This window comes from Erythranthe guttata, chromosome 4 (genome assembly GCF_056151865.1).
Source record: "Erythranthe guttata isolate IM_541 chromosome 4, IM_541, whole genome shotgun sequence".
In the NCBI taxonomy this organism is placed as follows: domain Eukaryota; kingdom Viridiplantae; phylum Streptophyta; class Magnoliopsida; order Lamiales; family Phrymaceae; genus Erythranthe; species Erythranthe guttata.
In genome coordinates, this window is record NC_142536.1 from 2,433,157 (window position 1) to 2,456,234 (window position 23,078).

General features: G+C 34.1%; 7 protein-coding genes and 1 long non-coding RNA gene across 11 annotated transcripts; 6 read left to right on the forward strand and 2 right to left on the reverse strand.

The window, feature by feature from the left end:
- Positions 1-760: 760 nt before the first annotated feature.
- On the reverse strand, positions 761-2,683 carry LOC105951461 (mRNA splicing factor, thioredoxin-like U5 snRNP). Its single transcript, XM_012974901.2, has 4 exons — positions 2,484-2,683; positions 2,204-2,361; positions 1,648-1,714; positions 761-1,065 (listed from the first exon to the last, which is right to left on the reverse strand). Exons 1-4 carry the CDS (start codon positions 2,613-2,615, stop codon positions 967-969), a joined length of 456 nt encoding a protein of 151 aa, XP_012830355.2. The 5' UTR covers positions 2,616-2,683; the 3' UTR covers positions 761-966.
- Positions 2,684-3,511: 828 nt separating this feature from the next.
- SAD1 (Small nuclear ribonucleoprotein family protein) lies at positions 3,512-5,271 on the forward strand. Its single transcript, XM_012974915.2, has 4 exons — positions 3,512-3,694; positions 3,793-3,916; positions 4,872-4,944; positions 5,066-5,271. The coding sequence occupies exons 1-4, from the start codon at positions 3,661-3,663 to the stop codon at positions 5,096-5,098; spliced, it is 264 nt and encodes an 87-aa protein (XP_012830369.1). The 5' UTR covers positions 3,512-3,660; the 3' UTR covers positions 5,099-5,271.
- A 772-nt stretch (positions 5,272-6,043) lies between these two features.
- LOC105956442 (uncharacterized) lies at positions 6,044-9,935 on the forward strand. 2 transcript variants are annotated; one of them, XM_088816376.1, is made up of 5 exons: positions 6,044-6,118; positions 8,472-8,556; positions 8,654-9,126; positions 9,224-9,500; positions 9,599-9,935. In XM_088816376.1, exons 3-5 carry the CDS (start codon positions 8,860-8,862, stop codon positions 9,616-9,618), a joined length of 564 nt encoding a protein of 187 aa, XP_088672502.1. In that variant the 5' UTR covers positions 6,044-6,118; positions 8,472-8,556; positions 8,654-8,859; the 3' UTR covers positions 9,619-9,935. The 2 variants fall into 2 exon arrangements, with proteins under 2 accessions (XP_088672502.1, XP_088672501.1); XM_088816375.1 differs by lacking the exon at positions 6,044-6,118 and adding an exon at positions 7,938-8,218.
- A 737-nt stretch (positions 9,936-10,672) lies between these two features.
- Positions 10,673-11,259, forward strand: LOC148770904 (uncharacterized). The gene is made up of 2 exons (XR_016030718.1): positions 10,673-10,794; positions 10,992-11,259. It is a non-coding gene; the product is annotated as an uncharacterized LOC148770904 (long non-coding RNA).
- An 841-nt stretch (positions 11,260-12,100) lies between these two features.
- Positions 12,101-13,871, forward strand: LOC105956431 (Alba DNA/RNA-binding protein). Of its 3 annotated transcripts, none has more exons than XM_088816378.1 (6): positions 12,101-12,358; positions 12,757-12,828; positions 12,939-13,027; positions 13,117-13,197; positions 13,286-13,419; positions 13,574-13,871. In XM_088816378.1, the coding sequence occupies exons 1-6, from the start codon at positions 12,149-12,151 to the stop codon at positions 13,666-13,668; spliced, it is 681 nt and encodes a 226-aa protein (XP_088672504.1). In that variant the 5' UTR covers positions 12,101-12,148; the 3' UTR covers positions 13,669-13,871. The 3 variants fall into 3 exon arrangements, with proteins under 3 accessions (XP_088672504.1, XP_088672503.1, XP_088672505.1); XM_088816377.1 differs by having other exon boundaries at positions 12,102-12,358; positions 12,748-12,828; XM_088816379.1 differs by having other exon boundaries at positions 12,312-12,358; positions 12,726-12,828.
- Positions 13,872-14,669: 798 nt separating this feature from the next.
- Positions 14,670-17,428, forward strand: LOC105957591 (protein SULFUR DEFICIENCY-INDUCED 1). The gene is made up of 4 exons (XM_012981532.2): positions 14,670-15,047; positions 16,062-16,274; positions 16,370-16,525; positions 16,891-17,428. The coding sequence occupies exons 1-4, from the start codon at positions 14,946-14,948 to the stop codon at positions 17,299-17,301; spliced, it is 882 nt and encodes a 293-aa protein (XP_012836986.1). The 5' UTR covers positions 14,670-14,945; the 3' UTR covers positions 17,302-17,428.
- Positions 17,429-17,717: 289 nt separating this feature from the next.
- On the forward strand, positions 17,718-19,687 carry LOC105951417 (pantoate--beta-alanine ligase). The gene is made up of 4 exons (XM_012974848.2): positions 17,718-18,501; positions 18,763-18,876; positions 19,025-19,156; positions 19,314-19,687. Exons 1-4 carry the CDS (start codon positions 17,767-17,769, stop codon positions 19,428-19,430), a joined length of 1,098 nt encoding a protein of 365 aa, XP_012830302.2. The 5' UTR covers positions 17,718-17,766; the 3' UTR covers positions 19,431-19,687.
- A 70-nt stretch (positions 19,688-19,757) lies between these two features.
- LOC105951426 (vesicle-associated membrane protein 721) lies at positions 19,758-22,577 on the reverse strand. Its single transcript, XM_012974859.2, has 5 exons — positions 22,141-22,577; positions 20,885-21,026; positions 20,659-20,779; positions 20,460-20,522; positions 19,758-20,077 (listed from the first exon to the last, which is right to left on the reverse strand). The coding sequence occupies exons 1-5, from the start codon at positions 22,328-22,330 to the stop codon at positions 19,931-19,933; spliced, it is 663 nt and encodes a 220-aa protein (XP_012830313.1). The 5' UTR covers positions 22,331-22,577; the 3' UTR covers positions 19,758-19,930.
- Between the last annotated feature and the right edge of the window lie 501 nt (positions 22,578-23,078).

Sequence of the window (23,078 nt, forward strand, 5' to 3'; positions counted from 1 at the left end):
TCAAATGGTGTCAAATTCAATATAATCATCTAGATTTCGTGGAATGTGCTCTAGTTTGTAATCGTTTTGTGTAAAAATACAGTTTTTGATGCACCACTATCTGATATACAAGCCAAAAACACATATTATGATCATGCTTTAAAATGTGGAGTTCGAATGAGATAAAAAGGGTACAAAAGTGATAATACTCCATATAATCTCAAAGATTCCACTAAATTTTTTAAACCGCAAGGGTGGACTTGTAAGAAGATTTATAGTTAAGGACGGTAGTTGTAATTATCCAAACAAGAGGGAGGTTTCGTAATTTACCCTATTCTAGATCACTATAAGTCGTATAAGTCACGACGTTCGGAAACCAAGGAAGAAGAAAGAGGAGGAGGAGAAGTTTCGACAAACTGATGTTCTGACCGACGATGAGAAAAACTGTTACGATTCAGAGTTGTTGCATCCCGTATTTTGAAGTCGATTTTTTGTTCATAAGAAACTGCATAGTTGTTGAAAATTAATTTAAACCATAATGCTAAAGTAAATTTTGTTAAAGGAGACTTAGTAGGAGTGATATTTGGTTATATTTAATTTACATATTACTTTTCTAATACCGATATAATTTTCTATTAATCAAAATAATATCGAATATCTTAAAATTGCCAAAGTAATTTTAAAGATAGAAGATATAAGATCAAGCCATGAACATCGCAAACTCTAGCTTCATCTGAATTAAAAAGATAAAAGAAAATAAAAGACATATAAACACCCTTGATTTGATCCAAAAATTCAAAAATAACTACAAATTCGTACAGATCCAGCATTCCCGATTACATTATGTTGTGTTAGCAGTTCGATTGCTTTTAGTAGCATGACTACATACCGAGCATAAATTCAAATAAAACAGACAGTTTCCTAGAAATTTACATACTAAATCCGAAGAACCACTTGTTGACCTAGAGATGTAACTGTAAGCTTCAACTAGACATTTTTATACAGCAACTCGAATTTAGGTATTCGCTCAGGTGGCAGTGGGCAACTTACAATAAGCTTGCCCTTCATCGCCCCTCTGTATATTGCCTGCATTACAAAGACAAGAACAATAGATTTCCAATACATTCATCCTTAACAATGAATTTTAGGGCAAGGCAAACATGCCAAAAGAAAGTAATCTAATGATCATATTTTCTTTCGACAGATTCCTGTGTTCTTCTTATAGTCATCAAAACACAAACAAATAAAGAATGAGCATATTTAGAGAAAATACGATTTTGCATAATAGACACGTTGAATAGTGTGTTGTAGTTAACTAAAAGAGTTGGATCCGTGAAATTTGGGAAGCTAGTCAAATCAACTCTTGATATTATGATAAATTGCTTGAAACAAAGTGATAGTCAGTTATCAAAAAATGAAAACCAAGAAACAACTGACGAATAGCAAAAGACGAGAAAACAAGGTTCTAAATGATAGTTGCAATGAATAGAAGAACATAATTAACCCTTGATACTTTAGGTTGAAAAACAAGAAACCAAAATGACGAACCAGAAAACTTGAATCTGAAAACGTACATAATTTTCTTATGCGGATAAAATACGAAGTTATGTAACTCATGTTACACGTAAGGAACATTTATTTGACATTTCGGTAAGCAACAGAAAATACCTCCACAACATCGACGAAATCTTGTTTTTTCTGAAATGTACCAATCCACTTAGTGTGGTCTGCACTTCTGAAAGATGTAAGATACGTAAGTATGAGTAAATCCAACCACAAGTAACAATATAGAAGGCATCAATCGGACAACCTTCCGATTCTTACATAACCCTAACTATTGACTTAATTTTCGATTATCAACGCAAAACCAACAAGGAAGAAGGAATCTAAAAATTCGAATATTACCGAAGGAACCTATGCATGAATGAAGGATTTCGGCATGTTCGGCGGGCAGAGCATAAAACAAGTTTGCAGAAGTACAGTCACATAGAATTTTTGTTATTTAATTATCTTTTTTCATTTTACATTTTTAATTACCAATTAAAGATAAATATAAGGTATCATATCAAATTCGCAGTGAAATACAAGAGCATCACAGTATACTCATACAACACCCAAAAAAAAAAAAAAAAAAAAAAAAAACTACTGGTCAATAAGTATAATTCACCCTGCATTGGAAGCATTCAAATTAAGAGAAAAATTGAAGTGAGTGGAGTATAAATACCCGGAATCCATCTTCATATGGTGAGCATTGAAGAAGAAAATCGTGGAAGGGATGAACGTTATGTCAAAATACTTGACATAAACTTGAATCTCCGGCGAGTCCACATCCACCAGCGCCACCGTCGCGAATCTCGACACGTCTTTCGCCGATTTGTACAGCTGCCGATCAATAAAAAACAACCACACACACATTAACTAAAAAATTCCCCCCCCCCCCCCCCCCACACAAAAAAAAATAATAAAAAATGAATAATGGATGAATTTAGGAGAGAGAAGCATACGACGTCGTCGAGCTGGAGGCAAACGGAGTCGGAGGAGAGGCCGAAGCGGAGGACGAGAACTTTATCTATGGTGTCTCTGATGAGAGAATCCACCTCCCGCTTCTCCCTTAGCGTTGGTAGCAAGTACTCCATCGCTAATCTTTACCTCAAATCTGCTTCCACGCCCTTTAATTTTTAGCTAGCCTCAATTTTTTTTTTTTTTTTTTTTTTTTGAAATTAGTAAACATAATGGTTCAATAATTAGTTTAAAAATTCACAATTAATGAACTCACTATGTAATTCAAAATTAACTAAATAAATTTCACATTGTACTTAGTGTTATTAAAAATTACAAGTAGTAGATTTTGAATCTTTAATTATTTTTCAGTCTTCAAAAAATTTAATATTTCAATATTCGCTCCAAAATAGTGTTTTCCGTTGCTTGTTACCGGACGAGTAACGGCATGGACCGAAAGTGTTGAAAACTGAACCTTGGAGGTGAGATTTGTTCACTTTGGAACAACGGAGACTAAAAATGGAATCATGCCAAACACGAGGGACCAAAAGTGTAATTCTCAAAAAAAAAAACATCTTGTTTCAGTAATTACAATCAGCCTATCAATTGTAAATTTTCTTACACGTCCACTATTGTGGTGTCAAAGTTAGTGGAATACTCTCCCGTTTTGAGCTCCACATTTTGAAACAAGATGGGTATAATGCGTCTCTTGACTTGTACATATCAGGTTGTGGTGCACGAGAAACTGCATTTTTGCACAAAACGAGTACAAACTAGATAACATTCTTTCTTCTTCAAAAAAAAAAGATAACATTCCACGAAATCTAGAAGATTTTATTGAATTTGATACCGTAAAAGTGGACGTGTAAGAAGATTTATAACTTGATGAATAGTTGTAATTACCCAAACACGATGGGTTTCATCATAATTTAACCGTAACTTAGGGTGTGACTGTAATTTACCCAAAATAAATTAGTGTTGAGGGTTGGGTTTTATAAAAGCCCATATAATTTGGATTTGGAATAGAACGAAAGAGTTTGGGCTATCCAAAAGCTTCATTACTCGCGAGCCCAACACAATCAAAATCGACTGTTTTAGGGCAAACATCAGAAACAAAATAATTTCGAAAGGGGGGAAATTTTTTTAGAACTCCATTGAAGGCAGCTCGAAGTGAAATTCAACATGGCCAGCAATCCGTCGCAGCTCCTCCCATCAGGTACCTACCTACCTTTCTTCTTCAGTATGTATGTACAATTTGTTTTGCTGATTTGTTGAACTGGTAATGAAGTTTCGATTACGTTAATGAAAACGCAGAGCTAATCGATCGGTGCATCGGTTCGAAAATATGGGTGATAATGAAAGGAGACAAGGAGCTCGTCGGCACTCTCAAGGGCTTCGATGTTTACGTCAACATGGTGCTCGAAGACGTCACTGAATAGTTTGTACTCTGACCTAATTGCTCTGAGAATTATTGTGCAAGTTCTTGTTAGCATACTTCTGGAAAATAGTTTTTCGTTTTCGTGTTTTTTGTGATTTAATTTCATGTTGCGCTGTAGCTTTTAATTTGATTTGTTTCGCTAAGCGGAAGCTTTTGCGGTCCTCTCCAGTTGAAATTCCCCGTTTTTGGTTGATTCATAGCTTGCGTTTAGGGAAATTTAGACGGATTGTAGTATAGTGTTAATCGTTTGTGATTGCGTTTTATTAGGTCACCGTGTTGCCCTTATTTTACTATTTCAAGAACAATCATGTCGTATATTTTAAAGTTTGGCTGCATAGTTATGTGGTACAAAATCATCTTGAAGACGATAGCAATTGTGAATAAGTGATGGCTTATTGGTTGAAGAGGAATCGAGTGATGTGATAAATAGTTCTGATAGATGATTACACGGTGGAGTTATGTGTAGTGAAGTTTGGTGTTGAGAAAAATGGAGGATCTAATGTTTGTATCCATTTGAGTATCTTTTTTCCTCTGAAGTGGAGGGTGGTTTTTTCAATGGTATGCCAGTTTTGCATAGTTTACGAGATCAATCACAACATCATGTTGTTTAAACAAAGAGAAATTAGAAATGCATTGTAAGAGATAAGTTTCCGGACATTATGAACGAATTTGTTACTGTAAGCTCACTGGATAGTTATAAGTGTATATGTGGTACTTGTGAGTGAAATTAGTTATAATCTCTTAGCTTCAGAGATATTCTTTGTCGTGTTCTGATTGATAGGCATTGCATTTTGTTGGTTATGAGTCAGGGTGGATATGTGTGCCTATTAGCTTCCCTTTGTATTGGTTTTTAGACTGCTGTTCAATTAACTCTGACAGCTTCGTGTTGCTCCTCTGATAGGTTAGTTGTGTCAATGTCCTAACTAATTTTTTTATTGCTTCTTACAATTTACAGTGAGATTACTACGGAAGGCCGACGTATTACAAGACTTGACCAGATTTTGCTCAACGGGAACAACATTGCCATTGTAAGCACATAAAGACAAATTCCTTCATCCTCAATTTTATTAAGTGCATCACCTTTTTACGATTTATACGCTCCATTTCTCTTAAGAAGAATCTAATCTTAACAATCTGTATGCGCTGCAGTTGGTGCCTGGAGGTTCCCCAGATTCAGAATAAGAAAGGTGGCTTGGCTAGTTGGCTTCTCTTGTTCTGTATGGATTCTGACTGTTTCAAGCCTTTAGTTTTTATTTACTGTAGATTATAATGCTCATGATTTTTGGAATTCAACAACATCAACAGTTCGTTTTGTAAAAATTATGTTCTTACAATGATATCATCATTCTTCATTATCTGCTGAGCTTTGGCTTGAAAATTATTATAAATTTATAATGCCTGTAAGAAAGCTTAGAAGTCTTTACCCAGATACGTTACAAGGTATGAGGGATTTAAGAGATCCTCCGTTTTCTACTCAAAAGACCATATCAGTCACCGATTAGAATAGTACTCTTTACGTGTATTTTATTTCACGCATCATTGTGAAACAAAGAACAAGTCAATCAACATTCGTACTTAGTAGTATGCCCTTATAAGAATAAACCAATCCTACGTCACCTTCGACTATGCTCATGTAGTGGCTAGTTTTGAAATACTGCCATGATCTGGAACTATGAATGTAGTCTATGTAACAGATTTCTGTAGCAATAATAAAATTATTGTTTCAGACAAGATTCTTTTGTACCAGGTAGTACTGTTAACAGAGTTAACATGCAAAAAATGGTAAAAGGAATAAAGAAATGTTAGTGGATCAGAGATTTATATGTTCTACTTGACATTAGTTATTATTGTCTGATAGAAAGTGACTTTTGTTTTTTGTTTCGTTTCACATGGAGTAAGTTGTCTCTTCTGCAGCAGGTAACATAGTAAAATAATCGGATCGTCTAAAAAACCTTGCTTGTCGTTTGGATGTGAAAGTCACTTATTTGTCATTCTCTCGAGTTTTCTGAAACAACACACCCAACGTATTAATTGCTCACCTAGAATGATCGGAATCGTCTTACGTTCACACAATGTTATAGTGAAATATTACACGATTTTGTTTGTGGGACAGATGAATTCGGATGTAGGGAAAACCTGCACGCGCTGCTTATTAGAGATGGGAAGAAGAAGAACGTGGATTTGAAATCCAACGTTAAACAGGTATGGCGCACAGGTTTGCAAGGGTCGCCCTCTATATTAAATACAGTGCCAACATGGTAGATATAATAAATTCTCATTCATCTTCTTTATTCCCCCTGCTTTGAACCAGAAAAAAAAACAATTCTTGCAACATAAAGAACAAACTCTTTTTAATGTGTCGGAAGAGAAAACATTTGGTTTCTAGATTGGTGGAGGGAGGGCAGCCTCCTAAATCTATTTGATGAACTTAACAGTTCCCTGTGAGGCCACGTCAGCAGGAATACTCTACCTGGAATTCAAAATGACACGTCATTATTGAAATGGGAAAATGACACGTCATTAATAAAGTGGTCCAATTCTTGAATATGCGACACTTGGGTCAATTCTAAGGACTTGAGTCCGATTAGTTGCGGTTCTTCTGATAAAAGAATATATATATACAAGCATTTTTTCCGCCTGCGATGCAGATGCACGGAATATTATTTTAAAAGTGAAAAAATAATTAAATTAATACATAATAAGAAAATATAGTATACTAACATAATAAAATTTAATAATGTAATATTATTCATATTTTATATAACATTATTTTTTTAAATATGACATATTAAGATTTATAATCCAAATATATAGATTAAGATTTATAATCCAAATATATAGATTAAGATTTAACGAAATGAATTTCTATCTTTATCTCTTAAGATTTGATATATATTGATGAAAAATAGGAAATTGATAATTGTTGAAAACTATAGTTAAAAAATTAGTAGACAAAAAATATTAAAAATAAATAGTTACAAAAGTACTATTAGATAGGATTTTTCGGGATTTAGTTTCAATTTTGATAATTGTTAAAAATTATAGTTAGAAATTAGTAGAGAAAAAAAATATTAAAAATATTTAATGACAAAATACCATTAGGTTGCCCATCGTTTTTTTCTTATATATATATATATATATATATATATATATATATATATATATATATATATATATATATATATATATATATATTAATTAAATGAAATAAAATTATAAACGAGTCTTGGAAATTAGTGGTTAGGCCACATGCACGACAAACACTGCGGCGCTAGATGTGTGTAGCAGAAGGTGCTTAATTATGTACAATACGTACATAATGCATGGATCTTAACACGGTCTCCCACGTGGCTAATATGCCCAACACCAAATTAGGTTGACCTTCACTCACTCTTTCACTCTAAAATTTGTAAGGAACAGTTATATAGGTGGAATGCGTAAACTTATATATATTTTCAATTAAAAGACGGGATAAAGCATAATTGCGAGATTAAATCCTTGATTGATTTTTTTTTTTTATTTACATAAAGCTTTTGATTTAGTATGATTACCTAAGATTAGGTCCATGATTAGTCACATGCTCACTTCTAATTACTACCATATTCTAACTCGAGTTAGAGGGTAAGCCCTTACATCATCTAACCCTAAAAGAAGTTCCATATCTGTTTAACCTACCGAATCAAGAATTGGGACCAAAACCCAAAAAATAAATAAATATATTTATATTTTTTTTAAATAATAATAAAAAATGCACTTAGGACCACCTGAAATTCTCCAAATACTAAACAGCCCTACACTTGTATGGTAAAGTGAAGTGCCACCAAGGCTACATCTTAATTACATCTAATTGGAGGATCAATTCATTCTTTAATACTTAATCATGAGTTAATCTATATTGATTAATATTTAATAAAGTTCATATGGCCAACTTATAAAAACAAATCATTTGTTGCTCTCACAATTATCACAAGCCAGTTGTCTCACCATCTATATATCTATCTATCTTCTTCTTCTTCTTCTTACATTAATCCCATAATAATATTATTTTTTTTCTCATTCTTCTTTCTGCATGTGCTCATATGCCTAAATTCCTCATAAGAAAAATAGCCAAATAGAAGGAATCTTTGATATATATTATATATATATATATACAGACAGCACAGATAGATTTCCCGTGTGCTGTTCATTTGACCAAACAAATTTGTTTCAGATATTCTCTTGCAATAGCTATATAGCAAAAATAAGAGTCAAATAAAAAAAATTTAATAAATAAAGAAAAAAACCAACTAACCTAACATGCAGGTGAGCTAGCTCTGTAATTATTATAATCATTTTTTAATTATTATTATTATTATTATTATTATTATTATTATTATTATTATTATTATTATTATTATTATTATTATTATTATTATTATTATTATTATTATTATTATTATTATTATTATTATTATTATTATTATTATTATTATTATTATTATTATTTTAAATCAAATTGATCATTGCATTAAGAATCCCTCTTGATATTAATTTTCATATCCATTATATATAACAGATCCTTCAATGGCTCTCCAAGATAGCACAAGAACCTCCAAGAGCAGCAAATTCCAGCCCGGTCAACACGAAAAAAGTCGATAAAGGTAACATCGTAAATATTTCTATTTTTTTTTAATTCAAGAATTGTGTAACTTAATAAGTAGTTCTTATTTTTTTTTTAATTTTTTTTTTTGTTTGCAGATCAGAGAGTTAAGTCGAAAGATACATCGAGTGGGAATAGGCAGAGGCGTCTAAAAGGAGTCGAAGAGAGCAAATTGAGCTGCGAAAACTTAAATCTTTTCTACTATTTACGCAGAAAAGACTTGTCGAAAACTTACTTCTATCGCACACTGAATTTGAAGAGGTTAGGAAGCTTCCGAAGAAAGCCTCAAAATTCTATCGATCCGATGAAGATGATGACGAAAGAAGATTTTGCTCGAGGGCTCGGCATTAGTCAAAAAACAGATAATTCTTCCACTCATAGCCATATTATAGTCGGCAACAAAGTCTTACCCATTACAGATCAAACGACGAAAGACCAAGCATGCATGAACGTAGACAAGAAAGAAAAGTCAAAGGGCGACAAAACGAAAACCATTTCCAGGATGAAGGAACTTCTTAAATGGGCTGCCGCTGCTAAATCCGAAAAGGGTGGAAAATATATCGGCCGAAAGGTACACACACACACATACATACATACACATAGACATATATGTATACATATTTGAATATAGATTGTTGAATGTACTAATTATGTTTGATTATTTACAGATGATGCATTTTAGGAATAGGACAGCTTTGAAAGCAGTTCCCGATGACGAACAAATGAGCAACGATTCTCCGAAGATTAGTTTTAGATGGGAAGTGGAGAGTTGCTCCACTACTACTTCGTCGGTTTATTCTGCGATTTCTTCGGTTATGGCGGCTTCTTCTATGAGGCACGACGAAATGATAATGAACGGAAATTCGTCGGTGAATTCTACTCCGGCACATGTTAGAGATCTAAGTGTTGCTCTACCGGGAAATTGGATCACCACCGATTCTGAATGTAAGTCTATAAATGAAAATTTTAAAAAGTGATTTTTTGAATATTCTTCGAGTTTTTGAGTTTTTTTGTTCTGATTTCTGGTTTTGGTTTTTCGACAGTTGTTGTGCTGGAGCTATGAAGATCATCGGGCGGGGTTTTACACACACCATCATGGATGTGTGTGTTTGTGTGTGAAGCATATCGTGACCGTTCATTTGCACACACCAACACGGATGTGTGTGTTTGTGTGTGAATGAACAGTAATGATGCACCCGATGTAACGAAAACGAAGAATTGTGAATGGTATCGGCTGAAAAAATGTTGAACTTTGATTATTATTATAATCTACATGGAAATTAATGCCTTAAACTAATTCAAGATCTTTTTGCTGTCTGTTTTAGATGTTTTGTAATTAGTGACTGCAATTTCATTACTTTGGTAAAGATGATTAAGAAATGTATTAGTTGTTAATTTCAGCTAAACAGAGATCTGAAAACTTCTTCACATCTCTTTTAACAGAGCAAATATCAAAATAATAATTAACTTTACAAACTTTGTTAAAAACGTGGGAACGAAGCATAATCTACCGATCCATTTTTCAAAATATTACGAAAATGCCCCTGATCTTACGCTAAATTACAAAAATACCCATCCTATCTGAAATTACCAAAATCCCCTTAATGTTTGTTTCCATGTTACACCGACCCCTAACGGTGTACTACTAATATTTCTCGAAAAATGTCAATTTCACCCAGCTAGACGTGACATTTTCTTATGCAATTTTTAAAACACAAAGCTTAAGAATAATTTTCATAATTACCCTTTGATATTGATAATATACAAACTATTATGAATAATAAATGCCCCCCACCAAATATGTAAAATATTTTATTAAATAAATGGCCCAAATCTTTTAATTTATATCATAGATTATGTCATAAATCATAATATAAAATACAAGAAACCCCAGCCATAATCCGATTTCAAATAAATAGCCCCAATCTTTTATTTATTACATATCATAAATAAATAATTAATTAATCCAAATTTCCTGAAAATAATCTGCCAATTAGATTTCCACCATTATATTGTGAAAATAAAAATAAATACTATTATTACTACTCGATTTCATATTACTTAAAGTAAACCCCCAAAAAATGTTATAAATACAGAGGCTCACCACTTCATTTTTTATCATCATTCATTTTCTCAATATCACTTTGTCTTCTGAAAAAAAAAAAAATGGAATCAAGGAGAGTTAGTTTCGTGACTCTTTTCATCGGACTACTTTGCGTCGGTTTGTTCGTAAACTCAGGTAAATTCGTAAATCATTTTATTTACAAACCAACTAGATCTTCGGTGTAGGTGCATTCACAAAGTTTAAAGATGAATTTATTTACATAAATGATACATTTGCCCACTTCTGTTACCCGTCATCTTCGACGATACCCGTAACATAAATTTCAAAAAAAAAAATAGTTAATTAACGTTTTTTTTTTCCGGGAATTTCAGCGTCAGGCCGTGAAGAGTGGCATGTTTATCAGGGGCCATGTTCGAAATATCCAGATTGCAATAAACATTGTATTAAAGGTGGATTCGGTGACGCTGGAAAATGTATGGTTAATCCAAATGACAAAAAAGGACCTTTAGTTTGTGTATGCATAACTTATTGATTTTTACTATTTTATTATGTACGAACTCATAGTTTACTTTATCTCTTATATGAGTTCTTGTAATAAAATATATTTAATTTAAATTAAATACTTTATTTTATGGATCATCAATCAATTACAATTTCTCTCTCAGTGTGTGTGTGTTTGTGTGAGGTTTATTTCATACAAATCACTTTACTATTATCAATTAAGAAGATCACTCAATAAATACTAAGATCACTCTATGAATCGTTAATATTTATTCAGAACTGATTATGCAATAATATATAAAAGTAATTAACGCTAGAGCAACAACTTCAAGGAACCGTAACGATATTTTTGTAAAGTTTTTTGTTTTCTTTTTCTCACTATTGATTTTGTTTTGTCCCGTGCATCGCCCCGGAAATCTAATGGTATTTTTGTAATTATTTTTTTTCTCTATACGATAATGCCCAGTAATCTTAATTGTATCTTTGTAATTTTTTTTTTCTCTTCTAATTATGGATGACATTTGCGCCCATTTCCGATTTCATATTTTTAAAATATTATTAATCTCTCACTTTTGGAATGTCGCCCCGTGGATCGCATGGGGAAAATACTCATTTTTCTAACTTAAAAAGGATAATTGTAATTTGTAACCCTAATTCTCAAATACAGTAACACCTCGATAAATTAATAACATCGGTTAAATAATAGTTTTTTCTAGTTTCGACTCGGTAAAAATCTACTAAATTATTAGTTCGGTAATTGAATATTTTGCTAATGTAATAGAATTTTGCTAGCCCGACGATATTTATTTATAGAGGTTTAACTGTATTCAATACATTTTTTTGATTATATTGATTTATTCTCAAACGAGGCCCAATTAGATGAATTTGTCTGCGTACAATAGTCCAACTATGGGCCCAAATATCTTCGTTCGGCCCATTATGAACCTTCCTGCAAAATCATCTTATAAATTACGAGGGTTTTTGCGATTTTCCCGCAAAATCTCCAGCTTCCCCTGTGCTGCTGTGCATGTATAGATACACAATTTTATATATACATATATATCACTTCCCCTTCCCCCTTTCTTCGCTTCCTAGGGTTTTGAAAAAAAAAATGGATAGATACATAATAAAGGTGAGCAATCCGAAGCCTGAATCTCCCGTCAACGAGAATGAAATCCGTATTACTTCTCAGGGGTTGCTCCGTAATTACATCACCTACGCCATCACCCTTCTTCAGGTACCCCCCACCCCCACCCCCACCCCCACCCCTTTTCTCCTGGCTGTGATGTTGTATTTGATCGTTTTACTGTTGATTTATAATGATTGTGCGCGATACTATTTGATCGTTTGATTTTTTGTTTTATTTTTCTCCGCCAGCTGTTTGATTAAATACACTATAGTAAAGATCGTGTCAAAATTGATGAACATTGTTTGGGTATCTGGATTTTTAGGGTTTCCTGATTTACTAATTAATGGAACTGTATGTAAGATGTGAAAAATGTATAGATTTCTCAATCAATTTTTCATGAGATTTATGTCTACATTAATGGCTTTCTCTATTGTAAACTTTGTTCCATTTATTTTATGCATTTGGGATTTTGCAGCAGTCACTAATTTCTTCCTCAGGAGAGACAGGTAAACGAGATTGTATTGAAAGCAACGGGCCAGGCGATAAGCAAGACCGTAGCTATGGCAGAAATCTTAAAGGTACTTTCGTAACTAGTAAGAGCCCATTCATACTTTTTTTTTTCTTCTTGTTTTAATTAATTTAAATATCGTATGAAAGAATTGGTGTTTCGTTTGTTTTTTTGGAATAGAGAAGAATCCCCCAACTTCATCAGTACATTACAACCAGTTCGGTCAAGATAACCGACACCTTTGAACCAATCGAAGAGGGCCTTCAAACGTAAGTTCATCACAATCTTGCACCTTTAATTTAATTACCCTGTATGTGAATCGTGATTCTCTAACACTAATTATAAATATCTAGTACAGTCTGGATCAAACTCGCCATGTCCCGATGATTTCAATCACCCTGTCTATGGAAGAGCTTAACCTTAACAAGAATTCCCCTGGGTAAAATTCCCTCTGCTTCGTTGCGTTCGTCTTAGTTACTCATAGATTTGTGTGTTCTGAAATTAGTATATTTATGTTGTTGAATTAGCTCTCAATCTCCATCTCAAGTGGACCAAACTAAGCAGCAAAACAATTATCGGAGGCAGCATTACAATTATCCGCCACCGCACGAACAGCTACCTCCTAGACACGAATGTGAGATGTACGACTCTAGTAATGGAGGTAAAAAAAAGAAAAGAGAGTTACTTGTGGTTTATAATTTGTGTGGCCAAATGTTTCATTAAGTCTCGTCTATTTGCTTCCGACTCCAATATCGATGTTTTTGACAATATGTGGAGCTTTTGACTAGTAGATTTAACCATGGTTTATTTAATAGGTGTTGGATATGGAAGAGGTATAGGTGGAGTTACTAGAGCAGGCTATAGCAGAGGCCGTGGAAGGATGGGCAGCCGCCCGAGGGGTGGCGGCTGAGTATAGTCGGAAGTCGGTTTTGTTGTTTGCTTTGTGCAGGCTTCAGTACTTGCACAATAGTTAAGATGGTTTTCAATTGTGGCTTATTTAACAAGGGTGCTCTGTTTCAGGTATTTGTCTTTCATTATGAGGCAATAGCAATAGCAATAGCAACCATTTTCTGACTTCTAAGTTTCATTTATTATAGATTATTTACACATAAATATACTCCCTCTATTTTATTTAAACTGACGTTTCTTTAAGTTGCTACACATATTAAGAAAGTTTATAAATAGGAATACAAAAATAAAAAACATAATTTAAGACTTGAATACTAACTAGTTCCATATAACCCAAATTCATAATCCAAATGTATATGTCTTGTATGAAGGCCAGGTTCAATCTGTTTGTGTTGGTGTCTATCTGTGTGCGTAGTGAGTGGCATACCATGAATGGTTAAGTTGAGCTGGGAAAATAATATTTTTTAGCTCATAAAACTGACTTATTATTTTAAACTAAGTTTTTATAATTATTAAAAAAAAAAGTCAAATACTTTACAAAATTATAAATTTTTATAAATAAAATAATAAACGCAAATCATACAAGAGAGGTAATGCACACTAGGCTAACCATGCGTGACAAACTCGATCTAGTGACCGTATTCAAACTTGAGTCAATTCACGCAATTCACTTGCTCCAACCGCTAGGTTGTGCTGGAATTTAGAATTTTACGACCAAATATTATAATATTATTTAATATTATTCCCAAGTATAACTTTTATTTTCATGTACTATAACTAAATAAATATTTTCTTCTTTCCGGAATAAATGCCTAAAAATTTATTCTTGTTCAGATAACCAATTTGCCTATTTTAAGTTTTTAACAGATGAACGACTAAAAAGTAAAAACTAAAATTACCGATCGAACTCCGAATCTTGAGGACGGTAAAAAGGAACTGACACGTGTCAGCCAGCAAATCAGTTTGGTATTGGTTCTGGACTTCTGGCCTTTGGACAAAACTGAGATTCGTTATCCAAGAATGAACCTGGACGTGCTTTAGTCCACATTCATTTCTCTCTCTCCATAACCGAGTGCACGCTGAATATGTATGTATGCATATAACTCGGTGGCTACTTTTCTCCATCTTAATCTGCATCTGCTTTCAGCTAGATTCCAGCCATCCCCAGCTACACAGTTTATACATAATACACATACACATACACATACACATACATATACATATACATATATATTTAGAGAGAGAAAGAGAGAGAGAGGAGAGAGAGAAAAGTAAAAAATGGAAAGTGGGATGAAGAAGAAGAAAGAAAACGAAATGTTTCATGTAATTCACAAGGTTCCTTCTGGTGATGGTCCTTATGTTCGTGCCAAACATGCTCAGGTACTTCAATTTTGCTCCTCCCTTTTTTTTTTTTTTTTTTTTTTCTTTTTGCTTGCAATTTGTGCTAAAGTTCATCTGATTCTACAGCTGTGTTAGACTTCTATTTATGATGCTGAAGCTTAAATAATGATCCTTTTTTTTTTAATCCTGTTAATTAGTTGATTAAATTTATTTAAGAATTTAGAGGTTGTATTAATTAATTTATATATAAGAGCTAGGTGTTTGATTAATAAGTTTTAAAATGAAAAAAATCTGCACTGCATTTAGTTTACCCTAGAATAAACACTTTGCTTATGAACTGTAATTGGAAAAATCTGGATCGTTTATTGCATAATTTATTTTTTCTAATACCAAATTCTGTTTTATCGAGTCAAGTGGATATACATGTACACACACACACACACACACACACACACACACTAATGACATGACATCATTATCTCAAACACTTTCATGCTACATAATATGTATATTGATTGCATCATTAAGGTAAGCAATACTGTAATTGGAATGCGGGAAATACGATTAGGCGTCTTTCGGTTTGAAGGATCATCAGAAATTATTTATCGGCTTTAAATCAATTTTTTAGCTCTCACTTTTTTTTTTTCCTGAATTTGAAACTTATAAAGAGTCATTTGAAATACAAATTGTGAGGTTGTGACTTTGTTAAGAGCACAGACAAATTATGTGCTCCAACTGTTTTGAATTTTGTTTCACATTTTCGGTTGTTGGACCTACTTTCGCCCGTAATTTCGTCAACTTCCTATTCGTAACCACCATATATTGTTTCTATAGATCTTCAAACAATGAAGTGGCAGCCATTGTAGCTTTAAGAATAGTTATAAAAAACTGGATCTTAAGTAATGATGGGCGGCCAAATCATCGATCTAATTAATACGATCAATTTGGTGTAACCTTGTTATATAAAACTTTGCAGCTACTTCAATTTATTAAATAAAAATTTGGTGTAACCTTGTAAACATTCTTTAGTTGACTTTTTTATTTCGTAATCAGCTAGTTGAGAAGGATCCGGAGGCGGCAATTGTGTGGTTTTGGAAAGCTATAAACACAGGAGATAGAGTTGACAGTGCACTTAAAGATATGGCTGTCGTTATGAAGCAACTCGATAGAGCTGAAGAAGCCATTGAAGCTATCAAGTCTTTCCGATTCCTTTGCCCTAGGAATTCCCAAGAATCGCTCGATAATGTTCTCTTCGACTTGTACAAGGTATATATATATATAAATTTATACGGATATGTAGTTAGTTTGTATTTTTTCTATGTTGGTGTTGTGACGAATAATTTGAGGTATACTAATTGCAGAAATGTGGAAAAGTTGATGAACAAATATTGCTGCTCAAGCACAAGCTCAAATTGATTTACTTAGGCGAGGCTTTCAACGGAAAACCCACTAAAACCGCTCGCTCTCACGGCAAGAAGTTTCAGGTTTCTGTCAAACAAGAAACTTCTAGAATACTGGTAATAATACGAACTTCGATATATATATATATATATATATATATATATATATATATATATATATATATATAACTGTCACCTTAGAGAAATATTTTTGCTCCATTAAATTCATTTTTTCATGTTTTACCCCCACTTATTCAACTCTTAAGTATTAACCCTCTCTTATGACATAAAGGTTATTTTAGTTTTTTTTTACGTGTTTTTCGTAGAATCGAGGCACATATGTTTTGAGATTTTTAATACTTGTGCAAAGGTGAATAACGACACTTATTAAAGAGAACGGAGGGGGTATATTTCAAGACATTCTCATTGTAAGCAAAGACTTAATAATTTGGTGAAACTGATGATTATGTTCTCTATCTCAGGGAAACTTGGCTTGGGCTTACATGCAGAAATCGAATTTCGTGGCGGCAGAAGTTGTGTACAGTAAAGCACAAATGATTGACCCCGATGCAAACAAGGCCTTGAATTTATGCCATTGCCTTATCAAACAATCTCGATTTGAAGAGGCTAATTTGGTTCTTCGAGATGTGCTGCAGTACAATCTTCCTGGTTCTGATGACTTCAAATCGAGAAACCGAGCATTTGAATTGTCGCTGGAATTGGATCAAACGAATCGACACGACCCGTTTCCGTTGAATATTCCGGGTCTGTGTTTTGAGGATGATTTTACGGAAGCGCTCGATCGTGTGATGAATGAATGGGCACCTACAAGATCAAGAAGGCTGCCTATTTTCGAAGAAATTTCTCAGTTTAGAAATCAATTAGCTTGTTGAATTTTGAATGTTGATAATATAGTGAATAATGGTCCTAATGAGGCCAGCAGTTCTGTAGTTCTGTATATACTGATGTAAAATTGGGATCTGAAGTTTGGTGAAGGGAGTAAAATACACGTGTTTTGAATTCATGGGTTTTCAAGTTACACTAGAACCTCGATAAATTAATAACCTCATTTTTTCTTGGTCCGGACTCGGTGAAAATGTTTTAAATACTCGATAATTAAATAATTCGTTAATTTAATATTATTTTTTTAATTCCGATTGTATTAATATAAAGAGGTTTAATTGTAATTACAATTTATACCATGCATATATATATTTGTATATTTGGGCAAACAATAATTTAACAATTCTGACTGCGCGCAGTGCTGAGTGGTCTGTCATTAAACAACCAAGCAGCCTTCGCTTTTTATAACCCCAAGAATCCAAACATTACTAAATTCCCAAGGATATTAAACCCTCATGGACAAAAACACAAACAAAAAGGACCAAGAAATAATTAAACGAAAATACAATATATATATAGCTCAGTCCTCACCGATTCTCACTGATTCGCTGATTAATATCAGGTATAATTTGTATTTTCTCAATCTGAATTCTGCAAATATCTTCGATTCGATGGCGAGCAGAGATCCGTTGATAATCAGAGGTAAAGATGAAATGAGAGAGTGGTCGAGATCCGCCAGAGCAGAAGGAAAGACCATCGGCTTCGTTCCGACGATGGGGTTTCTTCACGACGGCCATCTTTCTCTGATCAATGAATCTAAAAAACACGCAGATCTCACCGTTGTCTCGATTTATGTAAATCCAGGCCAATTTTCACCCAACGAGGATCTCTCCACTTACCCGTCGGATTTTGACGGCGATATTCAGAAATTGAAGAGCGTTAGTGGCAGCGGCGTCGACGTCGTTTTCCACCCCCAAAATCTGTACGATTACGGGCAGAATGGTGGCCGGAGAAATGGCGGCGGCGGAGAAGAGGGGAAGGTGGTTTCATGTGTGGAAATTAATGGTGGGATGGGTCATGAGACGTGGGTGAGAGTTGAGAGATTGGAGAAGGGTTTGTGTGGGAATAGTCGACCTGTTTTCTTCAGAGGGGTGGCCACCATTGTTGCGAAGCTGTTCAATATTGTTGAGCCTGATGTTGCTGTGTTTGGGAAGAAGGATTATCAGCAATTGAGGATTATTAAAAGGATGGTAAGTAAGAACTAATCTTTTCCATTTTCTCTGCTTTAGGAGTTCCAAATTTTTTTATTTTTTTTTTTTGATTTGTGGTTATTTTAATCCACTGATTTAGATGATCAATAGGAAGGAAAATATACAAGCTGTGGGAAAATGCCAGTGTTGTAATATCGAAAAACTTTCTACTTTGAAATTAGATGAAGAGAAAGGAGTTATGTCGATGCACTCAATTAGTTCGATTTTTTCTTGACCTTGTCTGGATGATTGCCTTTTCAGGTTCGAGATCTCGATTTTGGGATAAATGTGATTGGTGCAGATTTAATTCGCGATGAAGATGGCCTTGCAAAGAGTTCGCGTAATGTGCATTTGTCTCCCCAGGAAAGGGAGAAGGTATATTTCATTCTCTTTTTTTTTTCCCCGGAATATTGAGATCGAGTAGATGTTCATTGTCTAGTTAGTTGCATATTATATAATCATCAAAAAAAAAAAAAGAGAGAGAAGGAAGAATTCGATTAAACTAAATGTTGGTTTTTTGCAGGCATTGTCAATAAGTAAGTCGCTGTCGAATGCCAAATTTGCAGCAGAAAAGGGTCAGTTAAATTGCAAAGAGTTGAGAGATTCTGTTATCCAGGCCATACAAGAAGCTGGTGGAAAAGTTGATTATGCAGAGGTGAGGCACATACATGTATTCCGGGTTGTCCGTATTTTTCCCTTAATAAAGCACCGTTTCAAATAAGCGAAACATGGAATTACTTGCGTTTTTTTTTTATTATACTCTATTATTATATGCAACAAATTCTCAATTCTTGTTTATGTTCATTCCACAGATTGTAGACCAGGAAAGTTTGGAATCACTGAAAGAGATTACTAGTCCTGCTGTGTTCTGTGTTGCTGCAATTTTTGGAAATGTCCGCCTCCTCGACAATATGGAAATCAACGTTTGACTACGGAATGACTAATAACATATGAAAATGTCTTATTGACCAGTGGTTTACCAACCACAAAAAAATGACCCTACACGCTCGTTTTGCTATATACGAAAATGGGAAGCTCGTGAAAATTTTGGCTCGGAAAAGTCTTGGGCAACGACCAATACTTCATACTAGATTTATGTCTTATACTATATGACTCTACAGATCAGGAAAGTTACTCAAAACCTGCATGACCATTTGAATATGATTCGATTTTTATTTATATCCAACATTTGGATGCAATTTTTATTTGGTTATTTTTCTACCATTTAACATTTAAATTATAAGTTGACTCTCATATTCAGAGGATTCAAATAACTATACTATACAAGCATAATAGCAGTCTCACGGAAATACGGATTACAGTAGGCAGGGCGAAAAAGAGTTGCCAAAAAATTTCATAGGAAAAACAAAAGCTACTAATCAAATTTCAAAAGAAACGTGATTTTGTCCTGAAACAGCAAACACGCGCGCTAGTGACATTTGAAACCACCACATACTGATAAAACAATGATAAGGATCAAGGCAACTATAATACCAAGGACAATCAGCTTTATCTTCATATTCTGCAACCACATCTTTCTCCTCATCTGCGTTCCTTGCGTCCTAAAATCTTGTGCCTGCAGCAGCACATATTCTAAACTTCAGTAAACGCAATCAAGAATTCGATAAATAGGAGTGACAGATAAAATTGAATATGTAACCCAAACAAAAACAAGTCGAAAACCGAGTGCATGGAGAAAATGTCAAATTAAGACAGTATAATATGAAAATGACTAGAGCACGGTATCAATGTTGATGAATAAGGAAATCCTAAGAGGCCAATCAGATGAACTTCAGCCCTAGCAACATTTATAACAATTCCATTCATTTGAATGATAGATCCCTAATATCAGCCAATATGCCTAAAATCTGAAATTCAAAACTAATATGAGCAAGGAAGCACCCTCCTGGACATAAAATATCTTCTTTAAAAAGAAAATACAACAGGCAACTACAAACCTGAGAGCGAAGATTCTCAGTTTTATCCACCAGAAGCTCAATTTTCTCTCCACGATCAAGAACCTGCAAGGACAAAAGCTTGATGCTAAAATCCATACCATTTCAATGACATTTTTTTTTTTTTTTTTTTGGGGCTCAAAATTCAGAGACTGTTGACAACATAAAATGAACATTAATTGAATATTCGAAATTGCTTTACCTTTTCAATGTTTTCCATCATAACCCCTTTGACCTCTGAAACCTGAGCCTTTACTTTGGAAAGCTTGCTAATCTCCTCAGGATGATCCACACAGTATTGCATTTGTTCCTTCAATTTGGGCCTAAGTTGCAGGAATTGTGCCACAAATATCCCAAACTATGAACTTTTGAAACAGTGGATAACTAAAGGGGGAAACAAAAAAAGTAAAACTGATAGACAAAATTACCCAAATTCTTTATTCAGGCTGTTGGCAACAGCGGTAGCAGCCTTCCCCCCACCATATTTCTTTGTAAAATCTTCCTTTATTCGCTCAAGATAAGCAATAGGGATTTGTCTTCCAACAGATTCAACAGCCACAACACAATAAGCTGTTAATTGAAAACAGAAACCATTAGTCCACTAAACAAGGTTGAGGGGAAGAGGGTGAATCAAATAACTAATACCACACACGCAAGAGAGGATCCGTACACCCTATATTAGTAGCAAACTGTGCATACTCAGAGCACCTCCTCATAAAAGAACAAGTAGTTCCTCAAATCGAGTAACTACCAATTTATTCTTGAAGACACAAGTCCAAACCCTATATTATTCGCTGAAAGATATACTAAATACAGAAGAATCTTAGTAACAATGTTACACATGACTCTCATATGCAGTTTATGCTAATAAAGCAGACATAATGCCTCAGAACTCTGTGAGGATTAGAGCAATGGAAATCATTGCTCAAGTTAAATAAATAATCAAAAAACCACCCTACCTAACAATCATAAAGTTGCAGAAGATGTTTAGATAAGCAAATCCCGAATAAGTGGCTAATGCAAATGTTCCTTTAATTAACGCAATATATAATTAACTTAATAATAATCACACGGGCAACTATAAAATTAAATGCCAACTATGAGGATTGAGAACAAACATCAGGGATGAACAATTCATGCAAAGTAAAATGTGGATTCAAAATGTTGTGTGATAATAACTATTATCACAAATACTAATTAGAACGATTCAATTCAACATGAGTATCCATAAAAATCATTTTGGCTTTAGTAACCGCACTTCTCATAAATAAAATAGTTCTGTAATTAAAACAATTCCACACTTAAAGAGGTTAGCCCAATCTAAAGTAAGAAACTCATTTGCATAAGTTCAAATACTCTCATCTGCTCATATCTTCCTGTCTCGAGATTCTGCTCATTTCATCAGGATTCATCAAGAGGTACAACGAGATCATACTCTAAAATTAACCGACCCGCACATACTAAAAGTTTATTCAGAATTAAATTAATTCGATAGAAGTTACTCACATTCAACTAAGATCTAAACTCTTCACAACGCAGAAACCCTAATCCGATCCCAAACCTCTAAACCCCGACATCAAACAGAAGCAATATGCAGTGAAGAACCTATAATCAAAACACTCGGATCGAAAAAAATGAATCAAAATGAAAGGAAAAACAGATCAGAGAGGGCGGCTCCACTTACTAAATCCATCCTCGACAAGGTAATTGAAGGTGTGGCCGTCGCAATTGTAGGTGAACTTGTTATTGGTGGCGGGGAGTTTCTGAAGGCACTGCGCGGCGATTCCGGTGAAATTCCCGGTGAACTCTGTGTACTCCGATAGGATCACCGTCCCACGGGCTACGAAGCTGTAGATCAACGACTGCTGCCCCATTTCTACACCTCCTTCTCTCTCCTATAAACCCTAGACCAAATATGTGTGTGTGTATATGTATCCTACAAATGTGCGTATAGCACCGGAGACTGTAGAGAGAGAAAGTGGGATAACGAGGAAAGAGGAAAAGAGGGGATTCTAGAGAGAGAAAGAGGGATACATTTGAGAGGGGAAGCGTCAATCGTGATGATCAGCGTTATAACTTTCTTTTTTGTGTGCAGACGCTTAGAGGGGAAGGCTTTGCAGTGAGTTGTTAAACTACCCTTGTAGAGAAATGAAATTACGGGATTGCCATCAGCTACGGCTTGCTTTTCAAATATTCCGTGTTCAAATTCAAATTTTTTTTTAACTTTGCTGACAAAAATGTTTCATCTCTTTTTCTTTTTTATTTACTTTTCCCACTCTCCATTCTATGATGAAAGAGAGTTGAAAGTAGTGAATTTTTGTTTGAAAAATCTCAATTATTCGATTTATTTGATTACCAAAATAATTTTCTATTGCAATATTATTGGGTTGTTTTCAGTGGGCCGAAAATCAACTCATCTACAACTAAATAAGTTAATGGGTCAATCCTATTAGTTTAAGGTCATAAGTTCATTAAATTTCGTTTATACATGTCTTTTTATATGGATGCGCATCTATCGATGATCACTAGCTCGCGTGCAGTGACACTTAGTGTTTATGTTTTCTTAACTTCGATGTGATCGTTGTCAAAATTTAGCTTGAATTTGACATACTCGGCTGATGT